Genomic DNA, 24615 nt, shown 5'->3' with positions numbered 1-24615 from the left:
TACCACAGCAGCTTCTCTGTGCTGTCCTCCGAGTACACGTATGGAAATAAGAGCAGTATCTGGAGAAACGGGGTGTCCGGGTTAGTGCCTGTGTTTAGAGCTTTGAGTGCACGGTTCCCTGGCACACTCGCTAATGGCAGATGCTAGTTTTTAACTGTTAGTGCGTTATTATTGAAGTTCGTGTTAAGGTTTAGGCAAAAGACTAAATTTTGCAAATTATTTTTTGCTAATTAGTTTGCAGTTTATTGCAGTTTTGCAAATTATCCCTGCATGGAATGCCTCTCCTTGAGTGCTACGTCCCGGTGGCTGTCAGAGCCCTCCCTGCCCCACCCAAAGTTCCTCATGTCACCTGGATGTCATCCCCGGTAGGGTGGGGGTCCATGACCTGAGGAAGGGCAGGGAGTTTTGAAGGGCAGATGGGACCATTACTTACTGGGTGGTGACTTCTCTTTCCTGGAGCTCCCGGTGGCTTTGCTCTCGTGCCTGAGTGCCCCGTGCTCCAGGAGAGGAGGGGAAGCGGTATGTACAGACGGGGCGCTTTGGGCCCCCATCTCCAGATCAGGTGGCTGTTAGGTAGGTACAGATCACTGCACAGAGCACCCCCCCCCCCCCCCATTTCAGTGACACCGTGATCCCCGGCAGCCTGGCCTGAAGACCCTGGGCTCTGTGGGCGGAGTATCTCCAGCCTGCCGGGTGGCACTCAGGGCCGCCACAGCGCCATCTCCGCCTGAGCCTGTCTATAGCCAGCGTGGATGCGGATGGCAGCGACTGAGTCCGCGCCTCCCGGGCCCCCCACGAGCAATAGAGCAATGGAGCGATGGCCCTCCCTCGCCCTCTGAACGTTCTCTGACTCTGGCCCGTTGACTCTGCTAAAGACAGTGAAAGAGTACCGTCCATACCCTTACGAGGTGACTCTCTTGTCCTTCGTCTCTGGTGATTCCACAGCAGCCAGGTGTCAGCTGTACCCCTCCCTCGTGCCACGGCTTGTGCGGTGCTCCAGTGAGAATTTATCTCCTCTCACCTGGTAAGCTGTTTCCGTGCCCTCGCCTCTTTTTTTATTTTTTTTTAAGGTTTTATTTATTTACTTGACAGAGCGATCACAAGTGGTCAGAGAGGCAGGCAGAGGGAAAGGGGGAAGCAGGCTCCCCACTGAGCAGAGAGCCCGATGCGGGGCTTGATCCCAGGACCCTGAGATCATGACCCAAGCTGAAGGGAGAGGCTTAACCCACTGAGCCACCCAGGCGCCCCATGCCCTCACCTCTCGATAGACTTTCAGTTCCAAAAATCGGTTATGGTGACTTTGTCGTGGGCTCTGACACACACGTGCGCCGCGTGCCAGGAGAGCAGAGCGGCCCCAGCAGTAACACCTCCCTTGGGGGCTGGCAGGGTGGAGCAGCCCTGAGCCAGGCCCATCACTGTGCGTTTTAGGGCGTTCAGGAGTTTCCTGAACATGCCCAAGAACGAGGCTTTCTTGAGGGGAAGAGTCTCTGGTCCTTGAAAACACAGGTGCTGGGGCTCTCCCTGCCACAGAGGACACAGTAACACTGCAGACACGAGCAGGAGTCCTCGGAGGGACACCCCAGAAACAACCCCGAACCCCCTGTGGCTGGATTTGGTCAGAGTCTTGCTCCCGAGAAAGGGGGTGAAATGATCCTGGAGGGACCAGGAACCCCAGGGCGCCTTCTTGGCCGCCTCCCGCAGGGGGTGCCCGGGACTGCTGTGAGTGGGCCCCACTTAGCAGGCTCTGGGAGACGACGGCACGTCATCAGGGCTGCTCCCTGCGGGCAGGGGTCTTCCACGCTGTCTCTACTCGGAGCTCCTCAGCGGGGGGCTAAACCTCCATTTTTACCAAGGACCCCCCGGCTTTGACCAGGCCTTTGGCTGCATTTCTAACCAGATTTTAGAGTTTACCAGAGGGGCCGGAGTATTCTGCAGTCTTTTTTCTTTCTTTTTTTTTTTTCTCTAAAAGTAGTTTTGGCCTGACTGTAAAACTATATTATTTTTTAAAAAAATAGATCATAGAAAAATACCTAACGATGAAAGCAGGGGCGCCTGGGTGGCTCAGTCGGAGAAGCATCTGCTTAAGACTCCGGTCATGGTCTCAGGGACCTGGGATCAAGTCCCGCGTTGGACTCTCTGCTCTGCGTGGGGCCTGCTTCCCCCCATGCCTCTAACCCTCCTCCTCCTTGTGTGTGCACACGCATTCTCTTTCTCTTTCTCTCTCAAATAAATAAATAAAAATCTTGAAAGAAAAAAACCAAGTTGCCGTATTTCATTCCCGCGCCCATGCTGCTGCTGCACTGACCAGAGCTGAGCGCGGACAGCGGCACGTCTGGCACCGCCTGCTCCCCGCTGCCCTGGCTGGCCACGGTCACAGCTATGTGAGAGGCCCCTACCCAGGGCTGAGGGGTCAGTTCGAAGGTGGAGTGAGCAGACGGGCCGTCAGGATCGCAGCCTCGGTTCATGGAGGAGGGACAAGGAGCAGGCAGAGAAGGTTGGGTTTTGAGTTTTTGTCAGTGTGTCGGACCGGACAGAGCCAGAGCCTGGGCAGGGACAGTGGTCATCCCGCCTTCCGAAACCTCAAAACCTGCTTCCCTTTGCTCTTCCTGGTTCGAGCTTGTATTTTGATTCCTGTCCTGTTGGTCCACCTACGTTGTGCACCCCTCCACCGATGGCCCCTAGCTTCGCCGTGAGGGTGTCCTCACAGCCTGACGAATCGCCGTGGCTGCAGCCTGCCTCCTGCAGTTTTGGCTGTTCTAGCAAAATGTATTAAATTGTTAGTAAAATTAGATCTTTTAGGCTTAAAAAAATAATAAGATTGTCAGAATCCCTTGATTTGGGGATTGGATATGTAAGTTTTTCAAAACCTTGTCCTGGACAGTCTTACTTTCCTCCCAAGTTCTTACAGAATCCGAGCTTCTAGCCCCTCTGGCTTTCTAATTGCAGACGTAGGTATGTGGGAGCCACTGTGGGCTGCGTTGAGGACAGCTGCCTCCTGGCCTCCACCTGGAACACAGGGCTGGAGCCCCCCCGGGTTAGAGGGGCCCTGCAGGTGGTCTGTGGAGTCCTGTTCCGCGGGCCTCCCGGCCTTGCCCTCAGACCTAGAGGCTTGGCCATGTTCCCACCTTTCCCCCACAGATCCAGACCCAAGGGCAGATCTGGGCCAGGATTAATTCTCCACAAAATTTCTGGAAGACCTGTCATGTCTTGCAAAATCCAAAGGACTCGTTATCAAGTATTTGCTCCCCAATTCTTGACTGTTTCATTACTTAAAGGACCCGGTAACAATGTCAAAAGAATATTTGGATAGAAGATGGGGGTCCTGGAAGTCACCCCAATCCAAGGCTCTGTCGTCCTTCTTCTTGCTCTCTGTGCTCATGAGAACACCGGCGTGCTGTTGGCCACTTGCTGTGTGCCAGGCCTCACGCTCGGTGTCCTCGCTGCATCTGGGCTCGGAGACGTCCAGGTACCCCCACACTGTCCCCACAGCCCGTTCTCCAGCCAGGCCTGACCAGCTTCAGATCCCACGCCGTTCACCATGACTCTAAGCCCTCTGGTCTCTGCATTCGATCTGCCACCATCACACTTGTCCACAGGGCAGTGGTTAGCGTGTGGAGTGCCCGGATGCTGCGTGTGCTTCCAGTCACTTCACTTTCTGTTCCCATTTACATCTCCGAAGAACCCTGTGCGCTGTGCTCTGCAGTTACCCGGTGCTCCCTGATGAGGAGAGCAGGCTGATGCACGGGGATGAGAAGTATCCTTCCAAGAATGTTTGCCCCTAACCACACACCGTTATCTGTTCAGCAGTTCTTTGCCGTAGGGAGCTCTTTGGCTGTTTTTAGTTAGGTTATAGTTTTGGTTTTTGTAACCAAGGTCAGAGTAAGAAGGGCGAAGTTGATCTTTTTTTTCTGGCTCTAACAGTCTTAACGTAAGCTGATGGAGCAGTTCCCAGCTTTTTTCTGTTACATCCTTGTGTTACGCTGTATCCAGTTTATGGCCCACGGGGGCTGCTGCAGCTTCTGCCATCAGCACTTTGGTTATTGGGAAGGGGAAGAGGTGAAGACGACGGTCTGTTCCTCCTGAGGGCACGACTGGTCGTATCTCATTGACCAGCACAGTCTCTTGGTGCAGGAGAGGCAGAGAAGCGTTGTGTTTAGGCAGACGGCTGCGTGCGTAGCTGTTCGCTGTCGGAGCAGGAGGATGTGTGTCCAGCGAAGTTGCTGTCTCTGCCATGGTCTGCCTTTTGGCCACACACATATGTGTCCCTTCTTCCAAAATAAAAACACTCCTCCCCGTCATCAGAGGAAGCTGCCCAAGTCCCACTCCGTGGCTGGATCCCGTAAAATGCAGGGTCTGCGGTGATGAGCACGTCCCTCATCAGGGCATTCCAGGTGGTCCCTCTGTGGAATGCTGAGGTGAGTAGAAGGCTGAGGAAAGCAATCCTAACTCCCCGCTGGAAAAGAGAAGAACAGGAAACACCCCCACTGGTCACAGACGTTCTCAAAAGCATTTCCTGCAAGGCCGTTGCTGGGTCTGCATTCTGGAAGGATCTCTGCCCACCAGCCTCCCTGGCCTCGTCAGAAGAGGGCCGTGGAGATGATGTGCTTCCTAGCAGCCCATCCCACCTGGTGCAGGAACCACGGTAGGGACCTCTGGAGGCAAGTGTCATTCTTGAAAACTGGTCTTTTGTTTATCGTTGTCTGGTGCGGACCCTCTCTACCGGTCTCCCAGGAGTGGGGGCTTCCTTGAGGTTCCCCGACGCCAAAGGCTTGCCAGGTTGGTTCCTGTTCTCTAGCCAGATGGCAGCCGCTTGAGGAAGACGCAGCACCCCCTCCTGCAGCCCGTCATGTTGGGTCACTACAAGCCACACCGGCGTCCCGCAGGCTCTGTCCATGCCAGGCCTGCCGTCACGTTCTGCCAGGAAGGGTGAACAGATTGCGGCCCATGACGCTCTCGTCCTCACCTCCTAGCCTAGCCAGCCAGTGTTTGTAGCAAACACTGGATTCTCTGATGGTCAGGAGGTTGGTACAAAAGCCACGGGTCTGGTCCTAGGATCCTGTGCCTTCTTCCCTGTAGCTTCCTGAGAAGGACTCCTCCATACAACTCTTGTTCCAATGTGAACCTCTTGGCCAGAGCCTCCAAAATTTTCTGTGTCTTTTCAGGAGACGTTTTCCTGTCTCATCCAGGCTTCCTTCTCGAGTTTTCTTTTCTTTGTCCGTCTCATTGTCCGGGTTTCTTGTTTTTCCCTGGAGGTGCCTTTTGAGGCCCTCACTCCATAGGCAGCAGGTGCCTTTATCTTGGGAGACAAGGGGTCTGCCTTCTTCTCTGCTCCGGTCGTCTAGTTCTGAGACCGCCCCCCAGTTGTTTGGTTCCTGTCTTCCTGTAAGAGATGCTCCCCAAGTGTCTCTTCTTTCCTGGATTTCCGTCCACACGTAAGAGCTAGGTCCTTCCACAGACTGCTGCTGCACCTGCCAGGGTGGTCTGCTGGCTGGTTCCTTGTCCAGTGGACTTCACTGGGGGCAGGACACAAATGCCCGTCCGCAGCCTTCGTCCTGGGCTGTCATCTGCTGGGGGGTGTTGGGAAGGTTGGGGGTGGTGTGGCTGGCGTGCAGAGTTTCAGGCATTCGTAGTCAGTGCGGGATGTCGTCCCCATTCGTTGTGTGGTTGCCCAGGCCCATCTGCTCTGCTGGATGCAGTGGGTTGAGCGGCAGGCTGGGGGGCTATTACAGCTTGGGAGGGGAACACTCTGTTGCCTTAATTTTTAAAATTTTTCTGGAAAGTTTCACATGGAGTTCTTTCTCTCTCTGCCTATTTCCTGTGTCTAGAATGAAGATCACTGTACTTGTATTTGTATCGGTAAGGATTAGAGGAGCCCTTTTGTGTCCGACCATGTCCTGGCTGGTAGGGCCGGGGGTGGGATTCTATTTTAAGGACCAGGTGGAAGCAACAGTAAGCGACCACCCCAGTCACCCCGGAATCCCTTAGGCTCCTTCATGCTGAGCAGAGCCAGAACCAGCCTTCTGGGCCATGATCTTTGACCTGCTGCCGAAGAGGGCAGCTTTGCATGGAAGCAGGGCCGCCGCGGTTTGGCCCAATTTCTAGGAGCCTTTGGCCTCCATGTGGCCCCGGGAATTGCGCGAACCTGGGGCAGACCCTGAGTGTGGGAGCTGGGGGGCACGAACAGTTTTTCACAGGAGCCTGAGGGACGTGTAATTCATGGAGCTCACAACTAACCCACTTAAGTTATCCAGTTCAGGGGTTCTCTCTCTGTGGACAGTTGCGCAGCTCGCACCAACGTGGATTTTAGAACGTCTCTCTGTCACCTGTGAAAGCCAGCTCCCCCCGCCCCAGCCCTGCACCAGCACCCAGTTCCTCTCTGTCTGTAGGCGAAGGCCAGCGTGCTGCAGGGGATGGGAAGGACCGTCCCTCCCAGGGTGCGTGCATGCCGGTCCCGGACTGCTGCAGGCGGGGGCGGGACATGCGCACACGTGCAGGCACACACATATGCACTCACGCCCACACACGCTCCTCTGTAGCCGCGATCCCCAGCGCTGACAGCGGGTCGCCGTGTGTGGTTGGGGTCAGGTGGAACGTGGAGCGCCTCCCAGAGAATAGCTTTAATTGCAAAACATGCTCATTAAAACACCGACCAGGGCCTGAAACCGGAATGGAAATATTATAGGGAGAGAAGTAATTGGTGAACCCGGGAGCACTCTGGGGAGATGTCTGTTTAAATTAAGTAACTTCCTGGTGTTTCTCCTCCTAGGTAGGAAACAGTTTGCCTCGGGGTAATTTCTGGAAGAGTGGGTCAGGAGCAGCTTTTGAAATAGCTGCTGCAGTAAATAATAAGAAAATGTTTATTGTTAAACCTTAATTGGGATGACTCTTACAGTAGGAAATTGCATGTTTGAATCCGTTATAGATGATGTTTGATTTCACTACTAATTTGCTAACCCAAATCCCTGACCTACAAAATGCTGTGTTTTGTTTTACTAAAAACTCCACATGTGTGCATGTATTATCTGGAATCTTTGTTTTTTAAACTGGAAGGTGCCTAGGAGGTCATCTCGTGTGTTCAGAGCCTCCCCTTTTGTTAGCTAAGAACGGAACCACGGAGGTTGGGTCACTGAACTCAGGAGCGGTTCTCAGCCTCCGTCTTCCTACAGGCTGTGTCTCTGATTCTCAGTTCCCATCCCGACACCTCGCCTTCATGGGGGGGGCTCAGAAGCCCTCCCTGGGCACATAGCTCACTTCCCAAGAATCGCCCTGGGGTCTGGGAGCGATTGCAGCCCTGGGCGGGCCCGGCTGCCAGGAGCCTGGCTTCCCCACCCCCATTCCCAGGATCCTGTGCCAATTCTTGTCTTCACCCACAGCCCTGTTTTCTGACGTTCCACTCTGCCTTGTGACCTGCCATAGGCCAGAAGCCACATCCTCTTTCTGGTTGCCCTGATGAGGGTAGGGAGGTGCTGTGAGTGCACGCTTGTGCGGGGGCTTTCACAGCGCAGACGGCACAATGCCGGGCCCTCCTGGCAGGTAGTGGAGTGGAGTTTATTGTGTCCCTTCGCAGCTGCCAAAGGAAGAGACAGATGGTTAAGGACAGAAACACTGCCTTTAAATATTCGTCGTTCTTGCTTCTGTGTGTGACACTGTGGCACAGGGCTGCGTGCATGTGTTTGCGTGTGTTCGTGTGTGCGTGTGTGTGTGCACGGGTATGCGTGTGCATGGAGCCCTCAGCCAGATTCCCCATTGCAAATTCTTTCCTTCCTCCTCTGGTTCGGGGACAGCAGCCGTCCTCAGGCATGAGCTGGGACAGATGTTTGCTCCGTGCCCTCCAGGTCTGGAGAGCCCGGAGGCCTCAGAGAGCATCGTAGGCAAGTGTGTGATGTAACGTTCTAGACAAAATACTAACGAAGGAGGTTTCTGTTGGGTTGTGGGAAAACTAAGGAAAGTGGAAGCAACATCAAACGTTTTATCTGTGGCTTACAAGAGGAAAATTGCAGAATGTGTTTAGATGGCCGCAGATGGCCTTACGCAGAACGGCGTGGGCAGGTGATGTGGACCCGACAGGGTGGACACCCCACCCCCACCCTGACATGCTGGTGTTTGGACCGCATCTCCCAGAACGGAAATGGTGTCAGAATCTCTTTGTTGTGATTCTGGGTTTGGAAATACAAAGCTGGTGTATTGGGTCAGACAGCGGCCTGGCGCTTTGCTCCCCGCCTTTGTGGAGACGGCCAGTCCCCGTGCTCGGGCATCTCTGGAAGAATGAGTACTGGCCAGTCGAGCCAGTTTGAGTTACTGACTTCCCCTGGGAGGTTCGGGCGGCCTGGCTGTTGGAGCAGATGCCAGCGTGTGCTGCTGAGTCATTCCAGGAGCAGGGGCTTCCCGAGGGGAAAGCTCAAGTACCCCGTGTGCCCACTCTAGACGTTCACTGCCTCTCATGGGCCAGAACCTATTTTGACCTGCTCTTAAGTCAGGTTTTTTTAAAAACAATTTGACGAAGAGGAAAAGGGAATTCAAATGAAGAGGGTGAATGCTGTTTCCCCGGGAGTCTGAAGGTGTCCCTGCGGTGTAAATCGTGCTGCTGAGTTAACACAGGCAGGAGGGGGCATGCAGCCTGTTTGAACACCCGGCATGCTCCGAACACCTTTCGGGAACGGTCGGGAGCGCACCGAAGGTGGGAGTGGACACACGTTCCCTGCAGTCCCCCAACCATATTCCCCTTATCTTACAAAGAGCTTTTTCTGAGCAGTTGCTACAGGCAGGACTGTCCTCTCTGCTCTCATTTGGGTTTGCATTTCTGTTTGTAACTAAAGTTGCAGTTAGCAACCTGTTGATGACTTGGGCGTCTGGAAGTCAGGTGTGCTGGATACATAATGTCCAGATTTTATGCAGATGTTTCTTGGAGGGTAGGTGACCTTGGTTTGGTGTGGCGTGCGCAGGGTGTGGCTGGGTGTGTGTGGCCACCCACCAGCAGAGGCCCAGAGCTGAGAGCTGGTCGCGCGGGGAGTCGCGGGGCCATTCCTCTGCGGGGAGCCTGCCGGCCTGGCTAGGGTGGTTCTGCCCCGTGGTCCCGCTCCAGAGCTTCTCACGTCGCAGCCTGTCTTTACGCTCACTGCTGAGCGGCAACCATGGTGGTTCAGTTTCCCAATGAGCGTTCTCTGCTAGCTAGTGAGCCCCGCTCAGGTACCCCGGTGGGCTGGAGGTGGAGGCATGTCTGAGCCTCTCCCTGGGCCCTGCCGGGTTCCTACCTCTGTCTTCACGTGTGCAGGAAAAGGAAAACCCGTATTGCTGTCAGCAGGTGTCCCAGGTCGGACTTTGGCTGCACTCCATGAACCCAGAGTGACGCTGGGGTTCTGTGACATCCGGCGACCCCACCATCGGGTGAACCAGAACGTTCTGCAGCTGCCTCACGGCCTTATCCCTGTCTGCCCTGCACTAACACGAGCTCTCCTTGTTGCAGGTGCACTTTCCGATTCCCCAGCACGGCCATAAAGATCCAGTTCACGTCTTTATACCGTCCGGAGGAGGCCCCGGCGTCTCCCCTCCGGCCCCTCTACCCGCAGATCTCCCCTCTGAAGATTCACATTCCGGAGCCGGATCTCCGCAGCTTGGTCAGCCCCGTCCCGTCCCCGACCGGCACCATCAGGTAAGCGCCACAACCGCGACCGCCGCCCCCCTCCCCCGTGCCAAGCACCGGGGTCCCCCTGCTCTGGCCGTCTGTGTGAGAAGCAGGAGGGGGACACAGGCGTTCCAAGTCTTGGACAGCACTCAGTAGGTCTCTGGAAAACTGCAGGGGCTTGGAGATTTTGAAACTATTTTGAACTTTGTTTTTCTAAATGTCATTTACGAAGTTTTAGGACTTGATCTAGAGTCAAAAGGAGAGAAAGTCCTCAGACGATCTCAACCTTGGTGTGGTGTACAGAGAGTCCTTGGGGGAGGCTTTCGGGGAGATCCCCGTAGAGAGGGGCTAGCTGGGCTCTCGGCTTCGTGTCCCACCCACTCTCCGTGTGGTGCCGGTGCTGGTGTCGCCTGCCCATGGCGGCTGCATCATCAGTGTGAATGTCAGACCTGGAAAAGGCAGGTCATGTCTCAGTCTGGTTTTGTCCCCACATACCTCCTGCAGGGGTCTCGGTCCTCAGGGGTGTCTCCGAGCCACGTCTAGAGAACCGCTGCTGCTCGGGTGAGAGCTTTGCTGTCCCCATAGCTGTCTGGTCAGATGCCGTGCCGTCCCTCGCTAAGGGATGCTCCGGTGGCCCTCATGTTCTAGAACCATGTGTCCCTCGGTCTTTCTGGAACAGTCGTGCCTCACCACACACGTCCTGTTCTCCTGCTAGGACACGTTGCTGACACACTGGGAACAGCTTGCGTTGAGCTGGCTTGGAGTCCCGGTCCTGAAGAGCCAGGGACGAGGTGTGTCTCCCTCTTAGGGAGGGAGTGACAACGTAGATCATGCGTGGCCTAGAACTCAAGCCTGGGCCCCCAGTTCTGGTTCTGGCCATGTATCTGATGGGAGAACCAGGGGCCTCCTTGGGCCTTGTTTTCCTTGTCGTGAGCCCAGAGGCAGATGTCCTGGCTCTGGGAGATGGGGACGAGCGGCAGCATCCTGCGAGCCACATGCGTGTGAGGTCCTGTGTTCGGCACGATGCTGGCAGCATCGCTCCCTTCAGGTTCCTAGAATGACTCTGCTCTAAAGCCCCGCGTGGAACGTGTGACCTCGTTCCAGACGGCGAGCTGGAACTTAGAGTAGAGCAGGCGTTTCATGTTCACGTGAAAACATCCCTGCACTTACGTATCTGTGATGTATCCATGGATAGGAAATGACACGCGGGGAGATGAGGTGGCCCAGCGGACGAGGCTCTGGCTCTTCCTCGCACGGCTGACGGGCCGCTCCGGACCCGGCAGCTCACCGGAGCGGGAGGTCCTGGCCGGAACTCATGCACAAGCACTCGGGGCATCAGTGTCCCCAACAGCTGCGAGGCGGGAGCCCCTCGGGGTCAGACGTGTGCAGTCACGGTGGAACGTTAATTTGGCCTTAAAAAGGGATGAAGCACTGACACGTGGCGGAGCATGGCTGCCCCGTGGGAACACGATGCGGACTGAGGGTGGCCAGGGCGGACAGCCGCCACCGTTAGGACACCGTTAGGACACCGTTGACAGGAAATGCCTGGAATAGGCGGGCAGCCGCAGGGCTGGGGGTCGGAGGGCAGGCTCGCCAGCTGCTGTGGCGTTTGTTTCCGGGGCGATGATGGAAACGCCGTGGACTCAGACAGTGGGGATGGCCGCTGACTCCGTGAGTACCCCAGAAATGCGGGGCTGTGCTCTAATGCGGGACTTACCTCTCAGCGAAGCTGACACAAAACCAGGCCTGCCCTGACACCTTTGTCCAGGAGCGGCCTAAAGCTGCGTCCCACGCCGGTGCTGCCGGATGCTCGTGGATGGTCCTGGGCGGCTGGGGGTGCCTGCAGGGCCCAGGCCATCGGCTCATGATCCAGCCCAATAGTCGCTTTCTAAGAAAGAAAAATGTGTTGGTTTTTTACCTGGAGGGCTTCAGAAAGTAAATCTGTCTCCCAGGAATATTCAGGTCCAAACGGTGGCCACCCGGTTACAATATTCAAGCCAGGCTTTGTGATCCGGACGGCACTTTTGTGTCAGAAGGAGGCGCGAGCTAGAAGCAATCAAGGGAAGTGTGGACGAGTGCTGTTAGGGGTTGAGCCGGTGTGGCCGGAGCTGTGCTGAGCCTTCGGGGAAGTGAGGGGCCAGGCCCCAGCCTGATTTGTGGGGACGCTGTGTCCTGCCTACCCCCCTTCCCCTTTCCCTCTGGCAGAAGATTTGGGGAGAAAGTAGCCACTGTGGGACTGGCACTCTCTCCCTTTCTGGCCTTTAAATATCAGAGAAAGGACTTCTGTTTACATCCGTTTATCTTAGCGCTGTGGAATCCACTTGAGTGTTTAGAAACCTCAGGGGCCCTTGTGGTTTCACTTGCCAAGATCTGTTCATCTTCTGGGCGGTTGCAGGGGTGGGGCCATGTGTTTACAAACACCCGCCCCTCCTCCACCCTGGGCCACCCCCCCCACCCCCGCCTCCCTACCCCACAGTACCGGAGAAGGGACCCAGGGCAGAGAGGGTGGGGCTGGCCCCCTGCGCATGGCCTGCCTGCTGCAGCTGTCCCCCCCCTTCCTGTCCCTTCTGACTGGACAGCGGCGGGAGGGGAGGGAGCCCCTTTTCCTAGTTTGGTGTGCCTGCGTCCTGCTCTCGCCATTGGCCTGCTCACCCGCACTGCCTACTGCCTAGGGGCCTTGATCTGGGTCTCTTTCCTGCCGGAACCCGGTGTCTCTAGCACCCTGGCCTGAGCCTCCGTCTGCTCCAGGGTTTTCTGAGTGGCTGTCCCTGGAGGAACATTCCCTGGAGGAACTTTCTGGGGAACAAACAGCCCCGCCCCATGCTGCAGCCCCACCCGCCTTCCTTTCAGTTTGGCCTTTTCCTGCTTCCCTTCCAGGGGGTGTGGCGAGCCTGTGGTTGGATTTGTGTTTTGGTTTTGGGCGTTTGTTTGTGGGTGTGTGTCTGTCTGTGTGTGTGTGTGTGTGTGTGTGTGTGTGTGTGTGTTCGTGTGTGCGTGCTGATGTACTCCACCCAGAAAATGAATGAATGCTCTTTGAAATAAATTCTGCTGTCTTCAGCAGCATTTTGTTGACTTTTTTTTTTCTTTTTGCAAAGAAGTGGTGTTTTTAGGAAGAAAAAAATCAGTTCATTATTTTCTGGGTTTTACAATGCGAGACCCCAATCTATAAAGAGCTCTTGGAGCCGGGAGTTTCAGGGACAGAGCAGAAATGAAGGCTGAAGCGTGGGGGTGGGGGGCGGAGCTGGTCTTCACAAGAGCCAGACTTTACAAGCAGTTTCTTTAAGAAGCTTTTCCTTTCCTTGATTTTTTCAAGGTGTAGAGCTCAAAAACCTGAGTAATGGGTGTTGTGACTCTGGCAAAATCTAGGCCACCGACTTCAAACTGAAACCACCCTTGACCGTGGTCTTCAGGCACAATCCACCCTGTCGGTGGTTGGAGCTCGGCCACTTTCCCTTCCCTGCGATCCATCCCGTCCCGTCCTCTGGGGAGAAGTGCTTGCGTTTTTCCAGCCGATGGGGGCCCTTTCTTGGGGTGATGTTTCCTGTGTCACAGCTCCCAGCCCTGCCTCCAGATGCCTCCCGTCACGCCAGCAGGGGCCTTTGCCTGCTGATGCATCCATTGCTCCAGAAACCCCAGTGTCTGAGGCTCACTTGGGGGCCACTTTCCTCTCTGGCACCTCTCCTGTGGACCTCACACCCCCACCCGGTCCCTTGACCTTCCCAGACTCCAAGAAATAAAAATTGGATTGTCCATACAGAAAGACGGGCCTCCGCGTTCTCTGTATTTTCCGTCTTGCCAAAATCTGTGCCTGGATGTGTTTTGGCTTTAAAATGCTGAGAGAAAGTTTTTATCTTCACTGGAGTAGCCATTTTCTGGTTCTTGGCCACATCTCACTGGGGCCCTTTGAAGGTTCCTGCTTTGAGTGTTCTTGGCCATGCCTTGTGGGCAACACCCAGCCTGTGGGCCCATGAGCCCGCGATGGTGGGCCTTTCCCAGGCCCCACACTCTGGGAAGCAGGAAGAACCTGGAGTGCAGGAGCTGGGGGGCATCCCCCCAAGGTCTGCCCCAGACAGGCTGCGCCTCAAGGTCTGTGCGCCTGGCGGCACCTGGGCTCACCAGCAGCTCAGGCCAGCGTGCCGACCGCTGTACAGGGCAGAATGAGTTGCAGAAACGTGTTGGGCTTTTGAAAAAGCTTCCCAGGATTTCGGGGCATCACATTTATCGTAAGCATTCCTAAGAGAGGCCTCAGAAGCTGGCCTCTGGCTCTTCTTTCCCTGCTGTCTCATTCTTTCCAGGTTACAGAATTACTGTGCGTGCATCACACACAACTCAAACATTCCGGAGAATGAAGCTCGCGGAGCGCGCCGTTCCCAGGACCGGCTGGGTGGCGTCTCCCGACAGCTTGTCTCAAAGGGCTGCTGTGGGTTTCTCCTTCCCTTGTCACCACACTGCAGGGGCTGGGATTTGCTTTTTGGGTCCCCACAAGGGGACCCATGGGCCATTTCCAGGGCCCTGCTCTCGGGGGCAGCCCTCCCGAAACGTCTGCCTGCGTGTCTTTGCGGGGGTGATGGATTCTCAGATTTGGTTATTTTGTTGAAGATAAGCTCTGGGAGGGTCAGAGGGGCGGGAATCAAGGACCAGTGATGAGGAGAGGAGCTGGGACCTGCACTGACCTCGGGCATGCCGAGGGCAGGATGCCTGATCCTGGGGTTGGGGGGACGCGTATGCCCGCAGACCCGGTGCTGCCCAGCAGGTTGCACGCGACGCTTGAGTGGCATCTGGGGGCACCACAGGGATGGCATCCGCCTTGTGGATGCTGCTGGGATGTACACAGTGGGTTCTCACCAAGGGGGATCCGTGCACGTCCTATGAGAACGAAGACGTCCCTGGCTGCAGGTGTTGGCTCACCTCTGCGTGGTCCACGGCCCTACTCTCGGCCTTTCAGTGTGTCTCGTACTGACTTCCTGGGTGGACATTCAGGGTTTGTCTTCCCGCCCCAGCCCAGAACCTCAAGACTGTTGGGTCCATGAATGCTGGTGTTCTCTTAGTGTGCCCGTGCCAGCCGCATCGCCCACCGTTTCCTCGCTCGCGTTCTGGCCGCTCCCGCCCCAGTTTGGGGTGGGGGGAAAGTCTGAGGGCCTGTTCACTGCGTTTGGCTCGGTCCCCATGTCCCTGTGACCTGCACATCCACCTGTTGCCCCGCGTGAATGTCCTGCGCTCCTAGTTCCATCCCTCGCGTGGACCTGCTGGGAAGACCTTCCTCGGGAGCCTGGTCGCCCTCTGCCTCAACCCAGCTGGGGCACCTACGACCCTGGGATCGGCTCCCCAGTCATTCCAGGATCTCCCTCTGCCCGGTCTTTCCCTTTCCACGAACATCCTCCTCTTGGTTCCTGGAAACGGGTACAGGACAGGTGAATTAAGAACACAAAAAAATCTTCCATGCCTGAAAAATCATTGTTTTTCTCCACTCTCTAGATGAAGAGTTTCACTACGTGGAAAATTCTCAGTGGGACACATGACTTTCTAGCTTTGAGTGTTGCCGTTAGAGAGTTTGGTGCCCTCACCCACCCACCGGGCCCTGACCCTCTTGGACCTGATGTTTATCCTCTCAGCACACAGTGTCCCTGTGTCCCTGCCTCCCCCAGCACGTCTGCAGCGCTGGGAGCCGACTGGACTGTTTCCAGGGAGCTTCCCGAGGGCTCTGGGGGTTCTGGGTAGGCTCCCCTCCCCGCCTTCACTGAACTTCTCTTTCTCCTCTTTCTAAAATTCCAAGAACATTTCCCTGTCTTCTGCAGTTGCCTTGGCGGCCTTCGCTCCAGCTAACCAACGTGGTCTGTGCCCTTCCAGGGTCAAGGTCATGCTCCCTTTTGCTGTTCTCACCCACCCGCCCACCTGTATGGGCCTCGCAGGTGCACCTCAGCAAAGCTGGGAGGATGAGGAGGCAAGACTGTATGTTCAGTAAAATGGTGTCTCAGTAAGACACGGTGTTTACTTCAGTCGAGCCACTTATTTTAGAGAATAAAAACATCCTAATCTTCAGAGAAGTTCAAAAGGCGTGAATGAGAAACAATTACCACTTAGCTCTGTGTCTTCATCGAAAGTGTGATCTTCTGCTTGAAAAGTCTGTTCACTCAGCTGCTGTTGAGCTGATTCTGTTTTTTGACTAAAATTTAATAATCTAATGAAAATCTCATTAGCACTCCACAAAAAAGACTGAGCTTCCAGAAAACCATCTGGATGATCCCTGAAGCGGTGGTGTGGGACTGGGGCTCACAGAGGGTTCCAGGTGGCCACTCTAGGGGATGGGGTGGGAAGTGGGGCATAGATGCCCCCAGCAACCGTCCTGAGCACACCGTTTGGGGCACGAGGGTCGTGGTTCTCTGCATGACGGCCAGGAGCGGTCCCGGGAGGGGAGAGGACCTGACTGTGCCCTCCAGACTTCAGCTCAGCCTCTGCTTCCAGCCCCCACACCTGGTGGTCCCAGGTACCCACACTGATCTCGGCTATGCGGTTTGAGTCCGGGGAGACTGGCACGGGAAGAAAATGCCCACAGTCCCAGGGCAGACCAGGCAGGCCGGCATCTGAGTGGGGGTCCAGGCCTGGTGGAGCCTGGGGCAGTGGGGTGCCACGGAAAAGGCCACAGTGGGCCCCAGGGATAGAATTGGCTGGCCTGCTTCTTTCCTGCTGGTTTTTCTCAGCATGAATTCTTACCGTCATAGTGAGACCTACAAACACCTTTCCCATTGGGTTCCTCCTTTTTTCCCAGAAACTGTCAACATAGGGTGCAGAGTCAAGGCCAGGCATGACCTGCGGGGTCACAGAGGTCCCGTGCTGGGCCTGGCAGTCACAGAGCCAGCTTGGGTTTGCCCCAGCCCAGAGAGCTGCTGGCAGGACTGGCCAGCCCAAGCAGCTGCCCCCTGAGACCGTGAACTTGTCTTGCCTGAAATAAAAATGTGACTTCAGAGCTGGTTTCCCAGAAAAGGAGTCAGCGACCAATGGTTGAAAGTGCACGTTCCGCTGCATTTCCTCCTGGAATCCCGAATTGGGAAGAACGAGCATTCGTGTGGTATGACATCTGGTAGGGGGCAGCCGCTTGGGCTCCGCTTCTTCCCCATGTGCCCAGATGCAGACCCCCCCACCACCCCGACAAAGTTCTTTGCTAAGCCTGGCCGGCTCAGTGAGTAGAGCCTGCAACTTTTGATCTCAGGGTCGTGAGTTCAAGCCCCACACTGGGCATGGAGTCTACTCAAAAAAAAAAAGAAAAAAAAATCTTTTTTCCAGCGGGGGATGAGGGGGGAATACATCTCTGTATGGGATACTGAGTGTCTTGGTTGGTTCTTGAGGCCCATCTTGGAGCCGAGCTCATGTGGCTTCTCGCTTTCATCCTTCTCTTCCGGAGGCGGTGCAACGTCAGGGCCATCGGGTGCCAGGGACAGCCATCTCGGCACAGACAGGCCCGCGGGGACAACTGAGTGGGGTTCACGGGGAAGCTTGAGGCTCTGAGGCTAGAAGGGCTGTCGCACACACACATTCTCCTGGGACGTGCCCGCGGGGACCTACCCAGTGGCGCTCTGTCCCCTGTGAGCGCTGGCCGGCACGAGTCCCCGGCTGCCCCCGTGCTTGCTCCCCTGTGGATTATTCCCGTTCGAAATCACTCTTGGTGAATGACAGCCTTTACTCTGGGTTTTGCCTCTGAGAGTTAGAGATACATTTTCTGCAATCTTCTGCAAAGTAGTGACCTGTGGCAGCCAGCACGGCCCCATGTGCCTGAGCCCAGAGCTCGGGTGTGTTGTTGCCCCTGGTAAGGGCGCCGGTCTGCCTCACACAAGGTCAGGAGGCCACCTGCCTCCCGGCTGGGTGTGACTTTGTGTCCAGGAGTGATGGTTCTTGTCCCTGTGGTCTGATGTGCTTTACTGTGTTCAGGTCCACAGGGGGCATCGCGTGTGCGCGGGAACCAAGCGGGCTGACGGGGCTGCTGTGCACCAGGCATCCTGTGCTTCTGCACTCTTTGGCGGGACACAGCGCGGAGAATCTTCGGGAAAGGCGCCTCACCTCAGGGCCGTGTGACCGCTGAACCACAGCTTCGTGCCACACAGGGGCATTTGGTTCCCATACGGCTGTTTGAGAAGCCTGCTTCCGAGCGTGTGACTGTGTTACCGGTCCCCTAACGTTATGAGCTTGGGTGTTGTTTATCTGGTTCTGAATTAAGTTAAAAAAAAGAGAACTTCTCAGCTAAGATTCCTCGAGTCTGGGGCACCCGGGCGGCTCAGTAGAGAGACAGAGGGGAGGATACAGGAGCACGCAGGGCATGTTCCAAAAGCTGGGGCCTTCTGGACCATTCCTGGTGGGGTGCTGCCTTGGAGGAGCTCTCCTCAGGGCAGAGGCCCAGGTCCGCTGTGACTGGCCTTGTCCCCGTCCTGTGGGCCGGACTCCATGGGGGATGGGGCGCCTGTGGTCCCACGTGGGGCTGGCCAGCGGGTCACCTTTTACCTGGGCTTGTTACCTAGTGTTTGCATTGGTGTTCTCTGAATATTTTGTAATAGAATTAGTTTTCAGAATCGGAATTTCATTGTAGTTTGATAACCAAAGTCCACCTTGTTAACAGAGAGGCACTGTGCCAGCGCCTGTCACCGCTGGGCTGGGCCGGGCCAGGCGAGCTCCAGCAGGATGCGGGCCAGGGACCCTGCAGGCCTGGCAATGGCCAGTGTGTGCTCAGGACCTGCTTGAGCCACAGGTGTGTCTGGCCCGTGTATTTGGCTGCAATTCCCCACCTCCCGTTGGCACGGCAGCGGCAGCCGGGGAGAGAGAGCCATTGGGCCACAGAGGCGGAAGTCCCTGAGAAACTGGGGGAGGGCCCATCCCAGAGGTCCTGATGCCCCCACCCCCAACCGCAGGCCTTGTGTCCGCAGCCCTGGTCCACAGCGCCCTCGTGTGGACAGTGAGCCCAGGGCAGGCTCAGCAACCCCTGCACTGTGGGTGGTGCCCCTCTGGGCCCAGGCTGTGTGCAGTGCTGGGGAGGGGGTCAGGACCCACAGCTCCGCACCACGGTCAGAAACTGCCGCTCTAACACCACACATCGCACTGTTTTCTGGCTGCTCTCGGGTGGTACTTTATCAGAGGCAAGGGGTGGCATCCTGACAGTACAGGGAAGGAAGGGGTCGCATTTCCCCATCACCTGGCATCGCCCAGCATCACCTGGCAGGTCCTGAAGTCCTGTGACTTCAAGTCTTCCTTGCCAGAGTCATGAACTCAGGCCGTGTCGTTTCTCTCTGCAGTGTTCCCAACTCCTGCCCGGCCAGTCCACGTGGGGCTGGGTCGTCCGGCTACCGCTTTGTTCAGAACGTGACCTCGGACCTGCAGCTGGCCGCAGAGTTTGCCGCGAAGGCCGCCTCGGAGCAGCAGGCAGACACATCTGGAGGGGACAGTCCTAAGGTCTCAGGCCTCACAGCGCACGCGGCTGCGTGGTGACCGTGCCCGGGGCACGGCGCGGGCACACCCAGGGCTGTTCCAGTGAGCGCGGCGGGCTTGCGGGGTGCGGGCGTGAGAAGGAGCCACGCTCGGGGGCAGGACGCCAGCCCCCTGCCTGAATAGCACACGGGGCTCCCTCAGTGACATCGCTCAGGCCCCAGGCCCGCTCTCCGGCTCTGCACCTCCTCGGCCTTCTGTCCTCATCCCCTCTGTGGGTGACACGACGGCTTCAGGGCTTTTCCTTACAGCTTTGGTATCTTAGCTCATTCTCCTCTGATACCTATCTTTAAATCGATTTGCCAAGGAAGTGAGAATTTCAGAATTAAATTATGATGAAAATCTGATTTCTCCCTGTGGGGCTGGAACGACTGTCCCTCATTGAGTGCACACGCGTTGGTGGTCCCTGGGATTGAGTTAGCTGGACTCGGGTGCTCTCCAGGAGCGCGGGCACACGGCGGGTGGCCTGGAAAGCCTGCCGGAGCTGACGGCCACTGCCTTTCCCTTCAGGATGAGTCGAAGCCACCGTACTCCTACGCTCAGCTGATCGTGCAGGCCATCTCGTCTGCGCAGGACAGGCAGCTAACACTAAGTGGGATCTACGCCCACATCACCAAGCACTACCCCTACTACCGCACGGCTGACAAAGGCTGGCAGGTGAGGCCCGAGCCCAAGAAGCCAGACTTCTAGTCTGGGAACAAGGAGGTTAACAGGGAGATCTGGGAATAAGGAGGTTAACGGGGAGGTCATTTTCTGTGGGACAGAGTGGTCCCAGCGGGGAGTGTCTCTGCTCATGGCCCGTGGCACGTCGGAACTGAGCGACAGCCCCAGCGAGTCCAAATAATCTTCTCTCCGTCCGATGTCCAGAGAAGGGAGGGCGGTTGCCTGGTGTTTTCACTCCTAGCGTGGCTTCCAGTCCTGCGCTGTGTTGGAAATGGACCATGCCCCTGTGCTCTCACAGTGGCCCCCGTGTACCGGGACCGTCAGACCTCGTGCCCGACAGACTTCGTGTCAGCCCTATTCAGAAACGTTTGCCCCTTGGTTCTTCTTTTCCCCTGGCCGGTTGACTTAGTACAAGTTCTGATCTGCAGACGCTGGGTCATGGCCCGTCTTTCGGTTTCACTTTTGTCCAAGAAATGCCGTGCTAAATCTTGTTAGGAGAAACTACCACTGTGCCTTTGCACTTCCCGGTAGAATCCAGTGACCTTGCCCCCTGTGGAGTGCCCACACCAGCACGAACGCTGGGCTCTCCCATCACCCCTGGTCTCGTGTCTGTTACGTTCAGATTCCGTTTTCTGACATGCTAACTGGTGACTGTCTCTGCTTGCCCACAGAATTCCATCCGGCACAACCTCTCTTTGAACCGTTACTTTATTAAAGTCCCTCGTTCCCAGGAGGAGCCTGGGAAGGGGTCTTTTTGGCGAATAGACCCTGCCTCAGAAGCGAAGCTCGTGGAACAGGCATTCCGAAAACGGAGGCAGAGGGGCGTCTCCTGTTTCCGCACCCCCTTCGGGCCTCTGTCGTCCAGGTAAGCCCCTGCTCTGCCCTCGCTCGGCAGCCTGGCTCCCCAGACACCCACGTTCACGGGACCGCCTCTGGCTCTTCAAGTGCGTCACTTTTATGTTTTTGAGTGAGACAGTGTCAGGACCGGTGACTGTGGGACAGTGAAGTTAGTAAGTGGGTCACTGGCTGCTCCTCTGACGGGTCCGTTCTCAGAAGCTGAAACGTGGCGGTGGTGGGACCAGCACCTGAAGCCAGAGAGGAGTGGAAGGGGCCTGCGGGGTCCGTGGATGCGAGCGTGCTGGCAGAGGGCCCGACAGGACAGGTCTGGCCGAGCTCAGACAGGCTGTGTTGTTAACGAAGCTGCCGTTGGGAAGTGGGCACCGTCTGCCCTCTGCTCAGGGCCCCTCCCGCTCTGCACGTGGACGGGCCCAGAGGTCTTCCCGAGGTCGCCAGTCCAGGGAGAGCATGGGGCAAGAGAGGACGGATGTTCTCCGAAATTCTCCCCCTGGAAGGAAACTTTGTGCTTTCCACATCCTGTAGCTAATATGATTCCGTGCAGACTGCTCAGATGTCCAGAAACGTCTGGTATGGGGTCTGGCCTGATTCTCGGTTCTGTAGCCAGAGCAGAAATCGGAGCAAAAGTGACCGTCGTACTGGTAAGGTAGGAATTCAGAACGTATCAGCTGAGCTCACGTTTTCCCGAACACCACGTTGCGTGAGTAGGGCTTGGAGAGAAGTTCGCTGGGCGGGCGGCCCAGAGACTTGGTGGCCGGACGACAGCTCCTCCTCCCTCACGCTCCTGCAGCCAGAGACCCTGGTGGCAGCGGGTGCGTTTCTCTGTGGCGTGAGGGCATCTGCTCCAGGCCTCTCCCCGCTCCTGGCACTTTGCGGGTGATCTTCGGCGCCCGCGGGCTCACGGAGGCAGCTCCCTGACCTCCACCCACATCTCCCCTGCCGTTCTCCCCGAGCACACCAGTGTCTAGATTGCCCCTGCGACAGGACACCGGTCACTGGGTTAGGGACCATCTTACCTATCAGCTCCAAGGCCCCCCAGTGAAGCACTGATTTCTGGAGACGCAGCTTAGCCCCTAATGGTGAGCGCCATGACTTGTCACTCGTCAGACGAGCCTGTGGCCAGCTAGGGGAGTAGGTACGGGGCTGGCTCTATGCACCCGACACTGCCCAGGGAACCTTGATCAGGGGTGTCTCTGGAGGACGACAAGGGGACCTGTCTTCACGGTCACCCTGGGAGTGAGGGCCACAGTCTCATGAATCTGCAGTGGCCAGCAGGGAATTCTTGGGCCTGAGAGGAAGGCTGTGTGCGCTGTGTCTTCAGGAGAGGGAGGGCGTCTCATGGCTGCAGAGCCGGGATTCTGTAGGAGGAAGGCAGTGGGTGTGTTTGTGTTGGGTGGGAGGCGGGCAGAAAGCAGGGTAGGCTCGGTGCAGAGCTGAAGAGGGCCTGCCAGGAGTTTGGGCTTCTGAGGTCAGAGGAAGGCCGTCTGTCACAGGCGCAGGGGCTGGGAAGCTTGGGCACGAGCAGATGGGCTCCGGGTCTGGGTGGGAGGCAGACCAGCCCGCTGAGAGGAGGGAAAAGCAGGAGGAAGACTCGGGGGCGGGGGGAGGGTGCCAGGTCTGTGCCTGAGGAGACCAGGGCGCCCACAGCACCCCATGTCTGGAGGGGCGAACAGTACCACCCACGGGGGCATTTACTGTGCTCACGAGAAACGCAGAGCAAAGACTGCTTCCTCCAGGCAGCCCCGGCGTCCTGCCTTGGAGAGTTTGCGTTGACCCTGGGACTCTGAGGGACCGTGAGTCCCCACGCTGCACAGGCAGTCCCGGAATAGCCCCAGCGGAGCACGAGCTGCACCATGGTGAACGGTGACAGAGGGAGCAGCCTCCCCCAGACTAGTAGCCGTGCGAGCCGGACAGCCGTGCACCCAAAGCCTGTCTGGTCCTCCAGCTGTAGGTCCATCCTGGTGGGAAATTCGCACCCGTCCCACCAAAGCCTAGCTCTTTAACAATCCCATAGGGGACTGGCTGGTCCCTTTGAGGAAGCAGATTCTCTGGAAGCCACAAATGACAGCATCTCCCACTTCCTGGGCTTAAACGCCTGCTGGCCTTTGGTCTGTCGGATAGCTCGTTGTCACCGCGCGGTATTACGTTAGCATGGGAACCACCTCGTGAGGACAGAGAAGCATCGGGAAAGGCTGGCCAAGGGGCCATGAAGCGTGGACATTGGGGTGTCTATGTCTTGCGAAGCACCACTTTCATTTCTGACCTTGTGTACTTACTGCCATGGTCCCTTCTCTTGTGTCTTCCTCAGGAGCGCTCCAGCTTCGCCCACTCACCCCGGGCTAATGTCCCCTCGTTCTAGTGGCCTGCAGACCCCAGAGTGCCTGTCTCGAGAGGGCTCACCCATTCCACACGACCCTGACTTTGGGTCAAAGTTAGCTTCTGTTCCAGAGTATCGGTATTCCCAAAGCGCGCCTGGTAAGATGGTCTCGTCCCTGCCCCTGGCGTGGCAGAGCGGAGCCTTGCGCGCCTGTGGGCCTTAGCGCTCCTGTTCCTTCTCACGCAGGCTCTCCCGTCAGTGCCCAGCCCGTGATCATGGCCGTGCCTCCCCGCCCGCCCAGCCTGGTGGCCAAGCCCGTCGCCTACATGCCGGCGTCCATAGTGACGGCGCAGCAGCCGTCGGGCCACGCGATCCACGTCGTGCAGCAGGCCCCTCCTGTCACCATGCTCAGGGTGGTCACCACCTCCGCCAGCTCCGCCAATGGCTACATCCTCACCAGCCAGGCCTCGGCAGGGGGCGCCCATGAGGCAGCGGGCACAGCCGTGCTGGACCTGGGCAGCGAGGCCAGAGGTAAGGAGGGTGTGTGCTCACCGGGCTGGGATGGGGATGGAGCTCACCTGCCAGGGCGACGGGCTGTCCCTGGGGGCCGACGATTCTCAGGCTGCTGCCTTTCCTCCCGGCTACTTACTGTCTTGGGGAGCATGTCCTTTTAAATCCACGCCAGTGGTCCTCTAAACCGTGCCCAGGTGTGCGGCCCCCGAGGTGACAGGCCTGGGACACAAGCTTGATGTTGCCGTCCAGAGGGTGATGGTTCCAGGGCCCCCAGCCGGGAGGCTGTAGCGGTCCCACAGAAAGTCGCCACAGGTCCCTGTGTGTGGCGTCTCGAGCCCAGGGGGTCATGGGGTCCGTACTGAGAGTGCAGCTGCCTGGGCAGGAGCCCTCGAGCCACACACGGTCTCCTGGGCTTGCGGGCCTCCGTCTGCTGACTGGCAGCCCGTCTGCTGACTGACAGCCCGTTCATGACTCGCAGCCCGTTCAGAGTGTCATGACAACGAAGCAGTTTGCCGATCTTTTTGTTCCAAATAACGTTTTCTTTTCCCCATTATGTTTGGGTTGGTTAAAGTTCAAGGTATTTAGAGGTTTTTCTAAAATCCTACAGTTGTTTTTCTCTTACTCGGAATGTATTTCATTGGGGGATATTTCTTTCGAGAACAGTCGATGCTTCAAAACCACAGTCTGTTCCCCCATAAACAGACTTCCTGCTGAGCACAAAGGAGAGTGGGCCGCCCCATTGGGCCGATGGGGTTCTGACACCCTTTCTCCTGCAGGCCTGGAGGAGAAGCCCACCATTGCGTTCGCCACCATCCCCACCGCCAGCCGAGTCATCCAGACCGTGGCCAGCCAGATGGCCCCAGGGGTCCCCGGACACACGGTCACCATCCTGCAGCCAGCCACACCGGTGACCCTCGGGCAGCACCACCTCCCCGTCCGGGCCGTCACTCAGAACGGCAAGCACGCGGTCCCCACCAACAGTTTAGCCGGCAGCACTTACGGTGAGGCCCTGCCCATGCCTGCTCGCCTCAGCCCCACTGTTCTGCCAGGGAGGCCTGCGGCACGAGATCGCATGTCCCCTCGATCCGCGGGCCCCGTGGTCGGGCCAAGGCACAACCCCTGCCGCAGAGGCAGATCCCCCAGTCCCGGTCCTTGTGCCCCACTGGGTCAGACGAGAGGT

The 24615-nt window shown here is 57.2% G+C and overlaps 1 protein-coding gene across 1 annotated transcript in view; it reads left to right on the top strand.

The window, feature by feature from the left end:
* FOXK1 (forkhead box K1) overlaps positions 1-24615 on the top strand; it is a 64416-nt gene that overhangs the window by 33198 nt on the left and 6603 nt on the right. Inside the window, exons 2-8 of the mRNA XM_045993125.1 lie at positions 9464-9649; positions 18898-19054; positions 19598-19744; positions 20422-20615; positions 22914-23080; positions 23169-23453; positions 24212-24436. Of these exons, the coding sequence (XP_045849081.1) occupies positions 9464-9649; positions 18898-19054; positions 19598-19744; positions 20422-20615; positions 22914-23080; positions 23169-23453; positions 24212-24436 (1361 nt within the window). The remainder of the gene's footprint in view (positions 1-9463; positions 9650-18897; positions 19055-19597; positions 19745-20421; positions 20616-22913; positions 23081-23168; positions 23454-24211; positions 24437-24615) is intronic.

The sequence above is a fragment of the Meles meles genome, chromosome 21, assembly GCF_922984935.1.
Source record: "Meles meles chromosome 21, mMelMel3.1 paternal haplotype, whole genome shotgun sequence".
Taxonomy (NCBI): Eukaryota; Metazoa; Chordata; class Mammalia; order Carnivora; family Mustelidae; genus Meles; species Meles meles.
The sequence above is the reverse complement of the archived record's forward strand: the minus strand, read 5'-3'. Positions and strand labels throughout refer to the sequence as shown.